At 37.6% G+C, this 18100-nt stretch overlaps 1 protein-coding gene across 2 annotated transcripts in view; it reads left to right on the forward strand.

The window, feature by feature from the left end:
- The window catches only part of LOC107672260 (mothers against decapentaplegic homolog 3-like), a 23395-nt gene extending 6260 nt beyond the window's left edge, over positions 1-17135 (forward strand). The window contains exons 2-9 of one of the 2 annotated variants that reach the window (XM_016465379.1): positions 6820-7013; positions 7140-7265; positions 8993-9073; positions 9155-9205; positions 14336-14548; positions 14648-14785; positions 14931-15075; positions 16089-17135. In XM_016465379.1, coding sequence (XP_016320865.1) covers positions 6820-7013; positions 7140-7265; positions 8993-9073; positions 9155-9205; positions 14336-14548; positions 14648-14785; positions 14931-15075; positions 16089-16212 — 1072 coding nt within the window. In that variant the 3' untranslated portion in view covers positions 16213-17135. The remainder of the gene's footprint in view (positions 1-6819; positions 7014-7139; positions 7266-8992; positions 9074-9154; positions 9206-14335; positions 14549-14647; positions 14786-14930; positions 15076-16088) is intronic. The other variant, XM_016465380.1, reaches the window with a different exon arrangement.
- Positions 17136-18100: the final 965 nt, after the last annotated feature.

Raw genomic sequence — 18100 nt, forward strand, 5'->3', positions numbered from 1 at the left:
TCTTTTATAAAGAATATCTCTTTGGATTTGAGACTTTAGTCTTTGCAACTTTACATATCTTCTTTATGCACCAAGCGCTTGTAACACTCCAAAGAGAAAGGAAAAACTGAAATCGCATCATATGACCCCTTTAAGCATCTTCTCAAAACAGTTCGGAAACATGCTTTTTGTTTATGTTTGCTGACAGACACCAGTGTTTCCCAGACTTGCAAATGCAAATTCATTCTCCGCCAGCAGGAGACGCTGTTGGAGCGGAGATATAGCGGTTTCCCCGGTAACGGCTGTAATCTAATAAGCACTGTGACTGCACTCACAAACGCTAACGTTACTTTATCAGGCATTACAGGAAAGACGACATGAAAATGACACCGACGCTTTTCTGAAGGCGGTCGGTTCTTTTCAAAGATACATTCATATAAAAACACCAGCGCTGCATTTTAATTTTGAAACGTGCAGTGATCAGTTTATTCAACGAGGTAATAACTCAATGTATGGGAAACACTGGACACTGATATAAGTCAGATGGCCAAGAGATAACATAAATAAAAGAGTTCACACATATTGCACAGCCTGCTGCTCATAACTGCTCAAGAGTGCACTGGCCACGAGCGATGACATCGTGGATGCTATTGTCGGACCTACACACACGTGGAAAGTTAACGTGCACGTTATAATCAGCCCAGAAGTTTCGTCTGAACTGCATGTATTTCTACTTTCACATGCAAATGACTTGTTGCACTTATGAATATGATAACTTTCCGGCATCAATTCTAGTAGGATAAAACATAATTACGCTTTCGAACCGGTCTGTTTTGCCCTGCCATCAGAGTGCGAGTTGCTCCGTCTCTCACGCAGCCAGAGAGATTCTCCTCTCCGGCGTTCCGCAACAACGCTTAGCTGCCCGCAGATGCGCCTGCCTATAAATCGGCCTAATTTGCAGCACAATCGGCCGATGCCGATTCATGAAAAAATGCCAAAAATCGGCCGGCCGATCAACCGGTCGACCTCTAATGCTAACTGCTGAAAATGTCTTGTAATAAAGGACTATTATGTGTGTATGTTTAAAACATAGGAAACGCCTTCAAATAAATGTCAAAAAGTAAACATTTTGTGATATTTAATCTTGATAAATAATGTTTAATTATAGAAATATTTACTTAAAACACATTTACTTATTTGATCAAACATATCTGAAATATTATTACAGTTTAATACAACCGTTTTCTATTTGAATATATTTTAAAATGTAAAATTTCTTTGATGGCAAAGGTACATTTTCAGCAGACATTTCTCCAGTCTTGTCACATTTGCTTACTGAATAAAAATATTTATTTATAAAAAAAAAATGAAGGTGTTCTGAGGGGTTTTAATGTGTTTAATAAGAGATGGTTAGTTAGTATTAGCTGATAAATATGACTTAAAACGGATTGGTGTATATTAGGGTTGGGCTAGTCTCGCGTAGCCATACCTTCAGACTGACGGCTGAAGGTTTGGAATCCATGGCAGCTTTCATTGGCCAAAGCCCGCCCATGAGGCCGTTTGACCGACATGTCAAACAACCAATCACAGTTCGTTTCGTTTTAGCGTCACGTTTCGGGGCGTGGAAATGTCGCCACAATAACAGACCGGTGTGTAAAACTCTTGGACGTATTTGAAAGATTCTGTGCCGTGAACTTTAAATATTTCACATACTTTTGAAAATCCAGCGTTTAGTTGATCCTGATAAGCGCTCGTCATCACAGTTGTAAACACGACCGCTTTCTTCTTTCACGACACTGTCACGACATCTTTGTTTCCAGGCGGAACGTTATAGAATGCGTCACACACATCTCACGGAAATCCTGTATAATTCAACCAATCCGATGACGACTTCGAAACTCCTTAAGTGTTTCCACTTTTGTGTGCCATATGCATCAGACCTTTGGCCAACGTTCCGTGGGCGTGACGTCTGAGGCTGAAACTAGGGTTGGGCCGATAGACGATGCCATCGTCCATCGCCGATGGCTGACAGCCATCACGATGTTAAGCTGACATCGTGATTCCTTCCCCCCACCCCCTCTCCCGCAATCCGCCGCATCCCAGTTCCGTGTTCGGAAAGGAAATGCAGTGTACTACGTAGTGTTGTCACGGTACCAAAATTTCAGTATTCGGTACCGATACACTAGTACTACGGAAACCTTAAAGGGAATAAATAGCCGACGAGATGGGAGAATAAAAAAAAATATTTAAATACTTTTTCTCGCAATTATATCGTTGGGTAAGTATAGGCGACTGTATATAAATTGCGGGCATCAGGGAGCCGCTATTGAAACCGCTTTCGATTGCGCGCTCTCATTTTACTTTCACTTTCACTTTTGAGATTCGCGATCACAAGGACTCTATACTATGGAGCGGCAGTACTTACCACACATTTGACAAGATTAGATGTTTGTCATTGGTGCTAAGGATCTGCAAATAATTCGCCATTGTCCTATCAGACATTTCTCCTTACTCTGTGTATGTGGTAAGTGAACTTTAATGTACTGTAATGCAACAGGCTACCGCTAGCGAGCGGCTAACCTTTTAGTGGCTCAGTAAAACGTGTATATATGTATGTGTGTGTTATATACTATAATTTTATCTATTTTATTATTATTTGCTTTGATTATAATAATATATCTCAAATGCTATGAACAAGATATGCTCCAAAGTTTACTATTAAGGGATAGGGACTCTCTAAGTGTAATAACAACGATACATAATTGAACAATTTTTTGTGAAATTATTAGTGTAATTTCTGATTTGTCTCTTAGATAATTTAGCACAATGACAATTATGGAACAATTTCCCTAAATGGATTAGTCAACAGCATAAATATTCAGTGGCAAAACTGTTTAGAATTGAGGTCAGGGGCCTTTTAGGGGTCATGATGATGCCTAATGGATAGTGTGACTCCACAGATGTGGATAGTGTGAGATATGTGGGAGAGTAGACAACAAACACTGCTGCTCGAAGAGGAAACCTGAGGTTATTGGTGAGCCACACATACTCGTCTTCCCTCGCCGGTACCCTTTTTATTATTATTATTATTTTTTATTTTTTTTTGCTTTGTTAACTTCTGTTTTCGGTAATGTTGTTACCAGTGTTGATTTTAGAGAGGCAGTGTGTGTATAGGAGGGGCTGGGATAGAAAGACGGCTGCTTTTGGCTTTGACCGAAGGGTGAATTAGTTCTACTGTGTGTGACTTTCAGGTCAGTCTGGGGGTCAGTTTGACTTGAACAGAAGGAATTGAAATTGTGTGTCTGTTTTCAGCTGAGCTGTGACTTTAGGAGACTCCAGGACTTTTCTTTGTCTCCGTGGACTGAGTCAGACAATGGGATAGTCTGTCTTCTCTTTGTCAGGTTGCAAACTCACAGAGGGTCTGGTTAACAACAGCATTTTGTGTCTTGTCTGATCGTGGATTCAACTTGGCTAACTTATTTATTAAAATGTAATTATGGTGTAGATGTTGAAAGAGGGAATTAAAGGGGTCATGAACTGCATTTTTAAAATTACTTTATAATGCTCTGTTAGGTTCACTTATAATGTTAGTGTGATTTTACATTAAAAAAACATAATTTAGGAGTAATAGGCTATTTTATATCTTGTTTTTGAGCCTCTCTGCAGAATGGTCTGTTTTATAGGCGGGAAGCATTTAAGATGAGCAAGTAAACGCCCACTGCTATGATTGGCTAACAGTTTTGCTTATTAAAATAACAGATGGACGCTGCTGTATGGGATAACATCTCTGCCACAATTCTGCGTGCGAAAAATCATATTTTGAGCATGCAAAAGTGCGTTTTGCACGCACGCGAACTGAGTTTTGTGGAGAAAATGTTTGTCTCGCAAAGAAGAAAGTATTTTGAGCGCACGAAAATCAATTTTGCATTTAAAATACGTGTTTGAATGTGTGCAGACCTTCTCTTTTGCGCGTGCAAGGTTTCATTAGCTTGCTCCCTTGATGCCCGTCCTCAGTGCTCTCTAAATGCCAACGGCTCGCTTACTCAACACAACCCAACGTTACAATTTGCCATAATTCCAGCCAATCAGAGACGAGGCTGCTACATTCTAATTGGCTGCCTTGACAACCAATCACAACATTCCTTGCATTAACTCGACAGCAGAAGAGAAAAAATGCAGTGCATGCATAATTGATGTCCCGCTCTATTTCTGACATACTCCAAGCATTAGCGCCACTTCTGACCTGAAAGAGAAATTGATTCGCGACGTGACGCAACAGCGCTCGCCTCTGATGTAGATATGTTAGGTTCACAAGGAAGGCAGTTCAAATGCTGTTTTTCACAACTTACACTACACAGTGTCTTGTAATCTTGTAATGTCATCTGTATGGTTCTGTTGATGGAGTAATCCTGTGTTTGCGTCTCTAGTATTTCCTCTCCTCCTACTACAAGCGAGTATCAGTGGGCGGGGCTAAAGAGGCAGTAATGTAAAAGCAGGCATTAATCTTCTCCTGCGGAGGTGGGGCTTAGCCACACTATTACGTTATAAAGTGGCACATTCCAAAACAAGTCGTTTTCTGAGCTTGGTTTCAATAAAACCTGTTTTTTAAACTAACGAGAAAGTTGAGTTTTGAAACTTACAGGATGTTTTTTATAGTACATTTTTATAGTACAAGGCAAATTTGATTTCTCAGTTCATGACCCCTTTAAAGGAATAGGTCACCCAAAATTTGCGGACTGTTTTTTTTTTGTGGTACAGAAGAAGAGAATTTTTGATGAATCATTAAGCAGCTTATAGATGTCATAGTAACTGCCAGGGTCTAAATATCCTGAGATTTTACTTTAAGTACTTCTCTTCTATAGTACTCTAATCCAGTAGTTTGATGATGTTATTGACATCCAACCTGATTCGGTGCATTGAAAGATGCCATATTTTGAAGCTGCAGTCAAGGATGAGATTTGTAGTGAATGAAATTTCACACAAAACTAACATATGGCTTCAGTCATCTGGCCCACTTTTGTGATGCTTATTTTGTTTAGTGTTTGATGTAATTCCTAGAGTTTGACAGATATATTCACTATGAACTTTTATTGTATGGAAAAGACTAAATAATGACAGAATTTTCAATATTTTGAGTGACAGATCAATTAATTGCACAGTATTATTGCATTTAAGGATTTTTGGCTGAATTTTAAGTTTTCATAATTAATTTTTTTATGTTTGAATATTTTTGAGTCTTATAGGCATATTGTTTCTTCTGTATATCTCATATGTCAATAGATTTTATTATGATAAATCGCACCTTGTTCTCTAGAAACTGGCATCCACCATTATAATACCCATATCACCCACTGCTTTTAAGTGCTATTGGTTAAAGATGAATTTACAAACATATTACATAAAAGATGATAGGCAGCACATTATTTTCTGGGTTAATATTTTTGTTCTGTCTGGCGAATACAGATGTCATCTGTTCCTAGTGGATATTTCTAGCCCAGAATGCTGGCATTCATACTGCTGGTGCATAGCTGAATGAATAGGTAAACATAAGACTGGAAAAGTGTCTGCTGTCTGCTGTGCCTCGCCATCTTTCCCCTCCTTCTGAACCCAAGTCTGGTATTTCCTCTAAATTCACTCACTCGCTTTCTCTGTTCCTCTTGTGTCAGTCCCCTGAGTCTGAGCTTTTTTAAAGAATTAGGATAATCCATATGTAGGGTGAAAATGCATTAATGCGTTGAAATTCGTTAGTAATGGCTGTCATGATGCATAGACCACAATAGCATTAGGATGATTCATGTTTTTTCTGTGGCTTTTTCTTCTCACAGCCGGTGACCTGATTGACTTTCCACTAAATGAGGCTCTTGCACCATTTGAATACCCCGACTTCTACAAAAAATGAATGATTGACCTAGTGCAAGCCTATTACAAGACTCACAGGGGAATATTTATTGGGCTTTCACGTTAATTACATTGTACAGTTATGCAATCATATTCTACAGATTAATATACTATCATTTAACTCAGTGTTTTGTAATGCCAATTTTATTTAATAGAAAACCAATGAATTCATGTTCACATTTCTCATTGTTTATTTTCCACTGTTAGGTATAGAAATAATGAATTGAATAAATCTGTTTCCGATTCTGTTCCACTGAAAAATACCATTAACGATTACTTTTAAATACACTTTATCATATGTGAAAACAGTAATTACACTGATTTAGTAGTTACACCAGGGGTCTCCAAATTTGGTCCTGGAGGGCCGGTGTCCTGCAGAGTTTAGCTCCAACTTTTGCCTCAACACACCTGCTTGGAAGTTTCTAGTATGCCTAGTAAGACCTTGATTAGCTGGTTCAGGTGTGTTTAATTAAGGTTGGAGCTAAATTCTGCAGGACACCTGCCCTTCAGGACCGAGTTTGGAGACCTCTTTAGTTACACTGATTCTCATGAGCCCTAAGTAAAAAGTAATGCTTACTAGCTGTTGTTTTGAATTGGACATTGCTTCAGTTTAGTGATTCAATGAGCAAATGACTCATTAAACTGATTCAAACCAATAATATGAGTCTTTTTGAATAATACGAACCAGCTGATAAGAGTCATTCATTCTTGAATTGGACTTTCCTTCATGCTGTATGTTTACTGTTCTGTCACCATCGGCAGAAGTAGAAGATCAGGCTGAACTGAACATCATGAAAATCTTTTTCAGTTTTTTATTTATCAATCATCAACTAATATTTTTTTTTCAATGGCCTTATTATAAAGAAGGTAGAATGGTTCTTGCGTTAATTGGTAACTTTTATGGGACCGGTTGTTTCATCGTCTCCTGAACTGTTTGTGCAGGTCTCTGGATGGCCGACTGCAGGTATCTCACAGAAAAGGCCTTCCCCATGTGATCTACTGCCGGCTGTGGCGCTGGCCTGACCTGCAGTCCCACCACGAGCTGCGTGCTGTAGACTTGTGCGAGTTTGCCTTCCATACGAAGAAAGACGAGGTGTGTGTGAACCCTTACCACTACCAGCGTGTAGAGACACCAGGTAAGCCCAACAGGTGTTTTACCTCTAGTTATTCAAAGACTGTTTGCTTCCATAATCAGTTTTGTGTATGAAACTAATTTAAGGGATTTTTTGGGGATACGTTTTTTTTCCTGTGTGCGTGTTCAGTTTTGCCGCCAGTCCTGGTTCCTCGGCATGCTGACATCTCCACAGACTTCCCTCCGCTGGATGATTTCATCCCTGAGAACACCATATTCCCAGCGGGCATTGAGCCTCCGAGCAACTATATACCGGGTGAAAACATGTTTTCTGTTCTCTCTCCGAAAATCACACATTAACTTTCACCCAGACATGGCCTCAGGACAACACAACAGGCATTACTCATTCTAACACACACACACACACACACACACACTGGTTCACAGACACACATCTGCTTGAGTTTATTTTGTCTTCTCTCAGTTCATTTAAGCTGTTTTGTCAAAATCAGAGTGTTTAGTCTGGCGTCTTAACAAAATTGGTAAAGCGAATAAGACAAGGAGAGATCAAAGTGCTGATCTCATGACTGGTAACATCATATTGAGGCTTAAGACTGTTGGTGTTAAAAGTGCTTCACATGACTTGAGTGAAAGAATTCCTCTTTTCAGGTAGAACTTCCCACTAAACGACAAATTTACAGTGTGGCATTTGAGATATTACTTCAGAAATCCAAGCACATACTACAAAGAAAGTTTGAACTCATTCAAGTTTTAATTCTGTGACTAGTAGGGTTGGATCTAGGGCTGGGTGGTATGACGATATATATTGTGATGATGGTATAAAGTGTCAATCATTAGAGATTTTGCTATATAGTTTATTTTGCGGTATGCAAATATATCAGCGTAGCACAGTACTACTTAAGAGTGATAAGGAAACATGCATGAAGGAGAAAATAAAGAGCAGGAAGTACTTGATGTTAAATATAGTTATTAAGCACAGTAAGCTGTGAAAAACAAAAGACAGAGAAAATCACTCACTGCTCTTGATTGAATCACTTCTGTATCTTAAATAATTCACATTTGATTAAAGGGGTCATATGATGCGATTTCAAGTTTTCCTTTCTCTTTGGAGTGTTACAAGCTGTTCGTGAATAGATAAGATCCCTGAAGTTGCAAAGACTAAAGTCTCAAAACCAAAGAGATATTCTTTATCAAAGTTAAGACTCTGCCACTGAACATAGCAGTCTTCATTTACTCCCAACATCTGAGCCACTGAAGACGCAGAGGATTACGTTTGTTTTTGAAGAGAATGCACCCCCGGTCTACCTAAATGTGTTTATGTTCGCGCGAATCATTCGTGATCCAGCTTCACCTACAGAAGAAGTGAGTGTAAGGTTTTTTTTAATGAATCTTTGCAAATCGCCTTTCCTAATAATGTGCTAATTAGCAAGTTTCACGATGAATGCGGCTAAAGTAAACAGTCCCTCAGAGAGCAGCTCGGAAGAGAGGGGCGGGGTCAGCATAGCTCATTAACATTTAAAGGAAAATGCTACAAAGCTGCGTGCTCTGAAAAGAGCTGTTTTTGACAGGGTAAAAAAGGTGGGTTTTTTTACACTACCATTGAGAAATTTTAACCAAACGATGTTACAGACTTTTCATTAAGACCCTAAAGAATCATATCAACTTGTGGAAAATGGGCATCTTATGACCCCTTTAAGGTTTGTTTAATTTGTATCATGTTCTGTTGTATTTGTCATATTGTTTGTAATTTGCTTCTTACTTTTAATAAAAAAATAAAATAACAGAAATAACTATATCAAGCTCGGAAATTGTTATCGTGAAATAACATTTCTTATACTTTGAAATATCGCCCACCACTAGTTGGATCTACATGATTTTGGCTTTGATACAGTTTCAGCCTCTGGTACCCCTGTATCAATTGATACTTCAGGCTATAAATAAATGGCCAACACACCAAAAGCTGTGTGTTCTGCAGGGACAAAACTCTGTTAACTCTTCATAATAATAAATGTCTGATTTATGTTTCAGAGACCCCTCCTCCAGGCTACCTGAGTGAGGATGGGGAAACCAGCGACCACCAAATGAACCACAGCATGGACACAGGTTAGAGACCTGAGTTCACAAACAAGTTGCTATTAGATACCTAATTATATTTGTTTATACTTTTCTAATTCTATTTTTTAGGCTCCCCAAACCTTTCACCCAACCCTGTCTCTCCTGCAAACAGCAACCTAGGTAAGAACAGGCATTTGTTCATAATGTTTCACAGCCAAATAATATGCTTTCATAAATATTCCAGATTGTCCTAGAGATATCGATTACCAAATGTTTGTACACGTCTACTCATTCTTTTCTATTTTTCTAACTAGAGGTCGACCGATAGTGGATTTTACAGATACCGATATAGCTAGGTAGGACCACACTGGCCGATACCGATTAATCAAACGATAGTTTTTAAAATCGATATACTGAACGAAAACTAAAATAGTGCTTTACTATTTAAAGAAGAAAAAAGAACAGTACTGAATCATACTTTGTAAATGAATAAAAATATTAATATTATTTATATATCAATCATTAGTTAGTTCATAATTCATTATCTATTGTTAACAGAAGCAACTTTAACATTTAAAAATGTATTAGTAAAAGTTGAAATTAACACTCTAACAAAGAACAATACTGCCACAGCTTTTATCAACCTTAGTTAAATTACAAATGGAGTCCTATTGTAAAGTGTTACCATTTAATTTCAACAGTCATGCTTAAAGATGGCCATCTTTAAATATCTACACAAAGACCATAGAATTGAAGTTACATACATATGGATATTGTATGTATACTCTTTATTAGCTTCTATTTTAGAACACTTGATTATCTAATCAAAATATGTTAGTCACACACCAGGCAAAAGCGCAGTGCTGCGTCACGTTCAGTTCAAGCGGCATCTAAAACAGTTTATTTAATCACCAAACAGGCAAAAGTTTACTTCAAGAATGAACAAAGTGGCATAGATGAGTTTGAAGTTCTGTGTTAGGTGTAAAAAACAGTAGGGATGCACCGAAATGAAAATTCTTGGCCGAAGCCGAAACCGAACAAAATGAATCACTGGGCCGAATACCGAACACGGTTTTTTTGAGTTTTTTCCCCATGTATTTTGCCAATTTTTTTTCCACCATTGCATGAATTAAATATCCAAAATGTGCTTTTTACTGTTTTGTCTTGCTTTTCAAAGAAAAAAAACAACAATTTAAAAATATTTAACACTGAACATTTTTAACGTTCTAGCAGACACTATACTAACAAAGTACAATTTAACTTAAAATTAGTAAGTTAGTAAAATAATATTTTTTGGCCATCAGACCCCCTTCTTGAATCAGGCATGTATTTTTACTGTACAATTAAAAGCAGCCTTGCTGAGAAGAGACTTATTTTAAAACATTAGAAAATATTACATATCCTAATTTGAACACTATGTGTGAATGTTATAATAAATTTATTAACAGAGCTGTTGTAATGATTATTATCATTATTATTGTCTTACTTTTTATTTTATTTTACAGAACAACTGTAAAATTACAATACTAACATTTATGAATGTTGATAGAGTTCTTGCTTTTTCTCAACTTTTATTTTGGCGGAAATGCGCAGGAAGACCTCAATGCTTCTTTTTGTTGACAGCAGATTTATAAATGAGATTTTTAAAGAGATTTATAGATAAGATTTTCCTCGTGCTTTGGACTTTGAACCCTGGTTAACAAGCAGATAGCGCCCGAGTTCGTGCAGTGCTGTCAGAATACATGCAATGTGTTTCAGAATACATGCAATTTATTTACTGATTGTTTAAGGCCATTTCGCCATTTCAATCATCATACAGTAACCAGCAACAATCAGCCCTTCCTCTTCTCATCGAAGACATGCGATGCAGTACTAAACAGTCTCTCGCTGTCGGTGCTTATTGTTTAAGGCCATTTCGCCATTTCAATCATCATACAGTAACCAGCAACAATCAGCCCTTCCTCTTCTCATCGAAGACATGCGATGCAGTCCTAAACAGTCTCTCGCTGGTGCTTGTAATGATTTTTGCGTCTTTCTCAGACAGTTTTAAATGCTTCCACACTGCTGACATGTGTGCTGCATTATAAAGAGCGCGCCTCTCACTCTTCGCTGGTTGCTATTTGTTCGCGTGATATCATTGTTCGGTACAATTTATTCGGTCTTTTCGCTTTTCGGCCGAACAACGAAAGAGCTTTTTTTGCTGTTTTCGGCCGAATAATTTCGGTTGCCGAACATTCGGTGCATCCCTAAAAAACAGAGCAAATGGAAAGAGAAAGCACAATCTATATTATAGCTCTCTATACAGTATGAAGCATACAGACTTTATTAGAGCCACAGAAAGACAAACGTTTTACTGCACAATATACAGTTTTACAGCCTGGGGTGAAGTAATTATGTACATTACATTTACATTTAGTCATTTAGCAGACGCTTTTATCCAAAGCGACTTACAAATGAGGAAATTACATACATTAACAATGATTTGGGACAAATATAATGTAATTTAATGAAAAACTGTGTGAGTGGTGCTCTGTGGCACGGCAGGATTTCTGTCGGCTGAATGAACATATCAGTGTGCTTTCTCATGTCACAGCTTTAAATCTGCAACTTCGCTGGCTAACAAATGCATTAATGTTACCAGCTGGATATAAACTAATGCAAATAGATGGTAACAATCATGACATTAAGCATTTGGGTCGGACTTGTGTGTGTTTTTTTGGTTGTTTTAACCATTTGAGGTGCTGCTAATGTTTGCGTCCTCTCGGCATTGATAACAAACATACTGCTGTTCTTTCTCCACTAATGCAGCATCTAGTCAACAAATTAATTACTTAGTAATGATATGAAATGATAATGAAAAAAAAAAAACAGAGCAAATGGAAAGAGAAAGCACAATCTATATTATAGCTCTCTATACAGTATGAAGCATACAGACTTTATTAGAGCCACAGAAAGACAAACGTTTTACTGCACAATATACAGTTTTACAGCCTGGGGTGAAGTAATTATGTACATTACATTTACATTTAGTCATTTAGCAGACGCTTTTATCCAAAGCGACTTACAAATGAGGAAATTACATACATTAACAATGATTTGGGACAAATATAATGTAATTTAATGAAAAACTGTGTGAGTGGTGCTCTGTGGCACGGCAGGATTTCTGTCGGCTGAATGAACATATCAGTGTGCTTTCTCATGTCACAGCTTTAAATCTGCAACTTCGCTGGCTAACAAATGCATTAATGTTACCAGCTGGATATAAACTAATGCAAATAGATGGTAACAATCGTGACATTAAACATTTGGGTCTGACTTGCGTTTGTTTTGGTCACATTGTTTTAACTGCTTGAGGTAATACTAATGTTCGCGTCCTTGAAAGCTACAGCTGCTCCAGCTACGGATGCAACCCGGAAAAACTATCGGCATGGATTTTTGCTGATAGCCGATAGTTCCGGCAATCAACTATCAGTATAAACTAACATGTGGAGAATAGTATTAGTGAAGTTGTCAAACTGATAAAATAACACTAAAGTTAATATAGGAATTATACTTTAAAAGTTAAACAAAATCTTGTAGAAGATATCTCATATTTAAAATGTTTCAAAGTTGCCACCTTTTGTGAAAACTTCGGCTTTCCTGTCAGCAACTTTTGCCTTTAATGTGTGGCTGTAGTTTGTTTCTTGAAAACAGTCATCACTAAAAGTGTTTGTTGTGATGGAAACCCTGCAGAGTCAGTCTGATTTCTGTAAGTACTCCACCCCACTGTGAGTTTAATCTGGCTGGATTATCTCTGATTTATTATCTCCGTAACGTTGGTCTGCCTGCCTGGTCCTGTGTGAAGTGATTTAGTGAGAACGGAAGTCTGCTTCAGTGAGCCCATGAGAAAACAGTAGGACGAGTCACTGCCAGTAAAACACATGAGCATAATGCCACCAGCATCCTGTACTATCCTCATTAAGCGAGTCCACCTACGATAGGGAAGACCTGGCAGAAAAAACGTATTGCTGTTATTGTATATTTGTGACAATACATTATAACCCATTTATAATCAGTGATGCATTCTACACTGGATGCGGCACGGAGCGACACAACACGACACGACAAATCCCCAACAGTAAACTGATGCCTCATTCTGTTTATGAAGTACACAAAGTACAAATGATTTGCAATGGTCGCTTTGTTGCGTCCAGTATAGACAGCCTCTAGCTGTTGAGGCGCAATGCGACATATGTCACGTCCGTTGAAGACACGTCGTAAGAAGTGTAAAGTAATAATGTTGCCTTTTATTAGAAATGTATACTGTGTGTAAATAACCGCACCAAACATTGAGATGTTTGCACTCACATTCCTCTTGTGTGTAGGACCAAAAATTTTTATCATATTGAAAAAGCACAAAAGGTGTATACTAAAAAAGGTACAGAGTGCAAAGACGGAACATTTTCAATATTATATCATCATCAGTGGTTATTAGGAATTTACCTTACCATTTGGGATTGATAAAAATGTTTTATGTTTTTAAAAAAAAAGTGTCATGCTCTGAATTATTGTGTAATTTTATTACAAATTCAAATAACTGAAATTTGAATTTTGAAAACTACATTTTAAACTACTTATTTTAAAATATAATTTATTCCCGTCATGGCAAAGCTGAATTTTCAGCAGTCATTACTCCAGTCTTCAGTGTCACATGATCCTTCAGAAATATATTTATGTATCCTATGAATAAAAATCTTATATAAATAGGATAAAAATTGTTATTTAAATGACTAAGTAGGACAAATAACCAAATTTTGTTGTAAAAAAATGATCATAGTCCTCACAAAACATATATTTAACAATAAATATTGAATAAAAAAATTAATACAGACATATTTACTAAGCTACTAGTCAACCCATAACTGTTAGCCTCTTAGCTGTACAAGAGGAAACCTCATATAAAAGGATCCTTTGTTTCTGTCCTCTCAGTCAGCGCAGGGTAATGTAATAATAATAATATCCTGTCACTGGGTTGTTCTATCTCTGCAGAGACACCAGGAGGCCCTGTAGTAAAAATAACAAATAACCAATTTCACATGGATGGCCTGCTGTTTTCAAAGGGCCACATTCTGTCACAATGTGACAAACTACACACTGATTTTACACCAGAATCCAAAGTCCAGGGATTTTCCTGTTCTTTGACACTGTCTTTGTTCTGCACTTGTTTTGTAACTGATGCTTTCTCTTGTTCTGCACTTGTTTTGTAACTGATCCTTTCTCTTGCTCATTTATGTGTGTGGGTGTGTGTGTGTGTGTGTGTGTGTGTGTTAGATCTGCAGCCGGTAACATATTGTGAATCCGCATTTTGGTGCTCGATTTCCTACTACGAGCTGAATCAGCGTGTGGGTGAGACTTTCCACGCCTCGCAACCATCTTTGACCGTAGATGGCTTTACGGACCCCTCTAACGCAGAGCGCTTCTGCCTGGGCCTGCTGTCCAATGTCAACCGCAATGCAGCTGTAGAGCTGACGCGCAGACACATCGGTACATTCAGCTCACAATTATAAAAAATGTACTGGGCAATATTGGAATCAGACATTCTGAAATGAACTGAATCTGTTTAACCTCATAACCTTTCCTCAGGCCGAGGTGTGCGTTTGTATTACATCGGCGGTGAGGTGTTTGCTGAGTGTCTGAGCGACAGTGCTATTTTCGTTCAGAGTCCGAACTGTAACCAGCGCTATGGCTGGCACCCCGCCACAGTATGTAAGATTCCTCCAGGTGAGTCAGCCCGTTTGTATACTGATTGGATGAATGTGCAACTGTGTATATATATCCTATGAGTCACTCAAGCATGTACTAGTGTCAGACTTCCTCATTCTGTTTCATAGAAGCACTCAAGCATATATATGTGACTGTGTCTCAGGCTGTAATCTGAAGATCTTCAATAATCAGGAGTTTGCAGCTCTGTTGGCCCAATCAGTGAATCAGGGATTTGAGGCTGTTTACCAGCTAACCCGTATGTGCACCATTCGCATGAGTTTCGTCAAAGGCTGGGGGGCAGAATACAGGTAAGCCAAGACACTCATCAGAGAAAGCACTTACATTACCATTCAAAAGTTTGGGGTCAGTAAGATTTTTTTTCTTTTTTTAAACTTTTATTCTGCAAGAAATTATATATATTCCTATTATTATAGTATACAGGTGCATCTCAATAAATTAGAATGTCGTGGAAAAGTTCATTTATTTCAGTAATTCAACTCAAATTGTGAAACTCGTGTATTAAATAAATTCAGTGCATATACAGTAAATGAACATACTTTCCAGAAGGCCAACAATTCACTAAAAATGTTTTTTTTATTGGTCTTATGAAGTATTCTAATTTGTTGAGATAGTGAATTGGTGGGTTTTTGTTAAATGTGAGCCAGAATCATCACAATTAAAAGAACCAAAGACTTAAACTACTTTAGTCTGTGTGCATTGAATTTATTTAATACACGAGTTTCACAATTTGAGTTGAATTACTGAAATAAATTAACTTTTCCACGACATTCTAATTTATTGAGATGCACCTGTATATTCTATCCTATAATAATTCACTCATACACATACACTACTGTTCAAAAGTTTGGGATCAAGATTTTTTTTTATTTTTGAAAGACATTAACATATAATATAATAATTTTATATACTCTACCTTTTAAAAGTTTGGGGTCAAGATTTTTATTTATTTTTATTTTTTTGGAAAGAAATTAAATGCTTTTATTCAGCAAGGACACATTAAATTGATAAAAATGACAGTGAAGATCATGAAGAATGTTACAAAGGTAGAACCTGCTTAGAGATTTTCTAAATCTGTTCTTCATAACTGCATCACTTTCAAAAGTGCTCTATAGTCGTAGATGCTGAGTATTAAAAACAAAAGCACAAATGGCATTTAATCACTTTCTGTGACAGTAACACACAAAAAGCTAATGGCTGCCCTTGATTATGTAAAACGGCTATTCCTGGCTGGTCTGTAGTTAGTTAAATATGCTGGGCAGGCATGGAAGCACATTAGTGACCCAGATTCTCCTTCCTGCAGGCGGCAGACAGTGACCAGCACCCCCTGCTGGATAGAGCTGCATCTCAATGGCCCCCTGCAGTGGCTGGACAAGGTGCTCACTCAGATGGGCTCTCCGAACCTCCGCTGTTCCAGTGTGTCATAGGACAAACCCTCAGCCCGTTTCATGTAACCATACCCTTCTAATGACATCGTCTATTGCTGCTGAATGCCAAGCAAACAAACAGAGCAAAACCAAGGACGGGGGAGACAAACACCTGCTGGACTCCTCAGAGTGTCACTTTATCATTTACAGATCCTAATATTTTGCTTTGGGCAAAAATAGGCACGTACAGTTGAAGCACTTTGAACAATGACACTCAAGGAGTGTGGATGATATTTCCACAGTGTGATGAGTTTAAAATGAGGCATTTTCCTCATTGTGAATTTAAATGTGATAATGAAATTATGATTTTGTCAGTTTTTGTTTTGATCAAGAAGTGTATCACGCATTTAATTTGATCTGAAGGTATTAGAATCATGGGCTCAGAATATGATTGCTTAAAATCATAAACATCCTCATAGGGGGCCTCAAAGAGTGCTTTGTTTCCACCACCTTCAGTGAAGGGGTCTTGTGTGAACTTTTACAGTATGTTAGCCTGAAGCTAGAGCTTCAGGAAGCTGTTTGTGTAGTTGTGCTCAAGTAAATTGCACTGCGCTGCACAGGTCAATATACAATGTGATTGCGATTGCCGTTGATCTCATGCACGGTCGACCAGGTTTGTATACTCCTGACAGGAACTGAGGTACTTAGCCTTGATTATGAAAAGCACTTGTTTTTACAACCCAGTGATGGTGTGAACAACAAAATAGCATTGGAAATTTGTCAGTGACATGCTAGTAGCTAATAGTGCCATTTTATTTCTTGAACTTCATGGATACTGTTTGAATTTTGCTCGGCAAAGACATTTTTGTATAAAGTATTTTTGCATTATAAACGGAATGGAGATTGCGAAAGTATATTTTTACTGCTGCCCTAGGGTATTGTAATTAAGATCACTGTCATGTTACGCATAGATATAAAACAAACAAAAAAAAAGGGTCCAGGACTTTTGAAACAAAATTTTAAAGATAAAGATTTCTACAGAATTTTGACTGTTGTCAGTAATGTAGTGATGTTATATAGCATCAGACTTTCACCTGATTGCACGGACTCCTATCGAAATGATTGGATTTTGCCTGTATAAATTCACAGAACCATTAATGTGACCACACCTTTAGTCATCATTTTTTTCATTTCAGCAATCGCTTGATTTCATTGTCCTTTCGTTGAATCTGTTCGGTGTATAATTGGCGCATCAAAGGGATGTCTCCAACTCAGGACTGTCAATCCATTCAACTGATTTTTGAGCTCAAAACTCATGTAACAACTAACAGCATTTCATGTCTCTACATACTACTCTATTTTACTGTCGGTGATTTCTGAGTGGGTAAAAAATTGCCACTATTTTGAGTTTTTATTTTTTATTGAAAAACGGAGGGCAAGTACTGCTGGTAGCTCTTGGAACGCTTGTATTTTTATGTAAAAATCGATTTCACAAGAGGATAGTATAAATGGCTAGATTTTCATGTGGACCCTTTCCTCATGGGGTTATTCAATTTCCTTGATTTGTTAGTACTGACATTTAACAACTCAATGCATGGTCTGGCTTTTAACAGCATAAATCAGCAATCCATTTTTATTGGGTGATGTCTGGTCTCAAGGAAGAAGCTCTGAATCACTGATCATGAAGATCCTGACAATCTCTGCTTGTTTTTCGAAAATCAAATTGATGTTTCATTGAAAAACTTACGCTTGTGTTTGATTCCCCCAAGCTGATTTTTGCTATGAATCTTGCCTGCTCTTCATCTGTTACTCAACAGGGCCAAAGCACACAGTAGACTGTTGATATTATTTAAATTTGTCCTTTTTGCTGGAATTTTGCTTGTATCCTGTTTATTTTCTTGCACTCTTGATTTAGAAGCAAATGAAGCATTCTTTGTCTTATAGTGTC

This window comes from Sinocyclocheilus anshuiensis, unplaced genomic scaffold (genome assembly GCF_001515605.1).
Source record: "Sinocyclocheilus anshuiensis isolate Anshui unplaced genomic scaffold, SAMN03320099.WGS_v1.1 scaffold997, whole genome shotgun sequence".
In the NCBI taxonomy this organism is placed as follows: Eukaryota; Metazoa; Chordata; class Actinopteri; order Cypriniformes; family Cyprinidae; genus Sinocyclocheilus; species Sinocyclocheilus anshuiensis.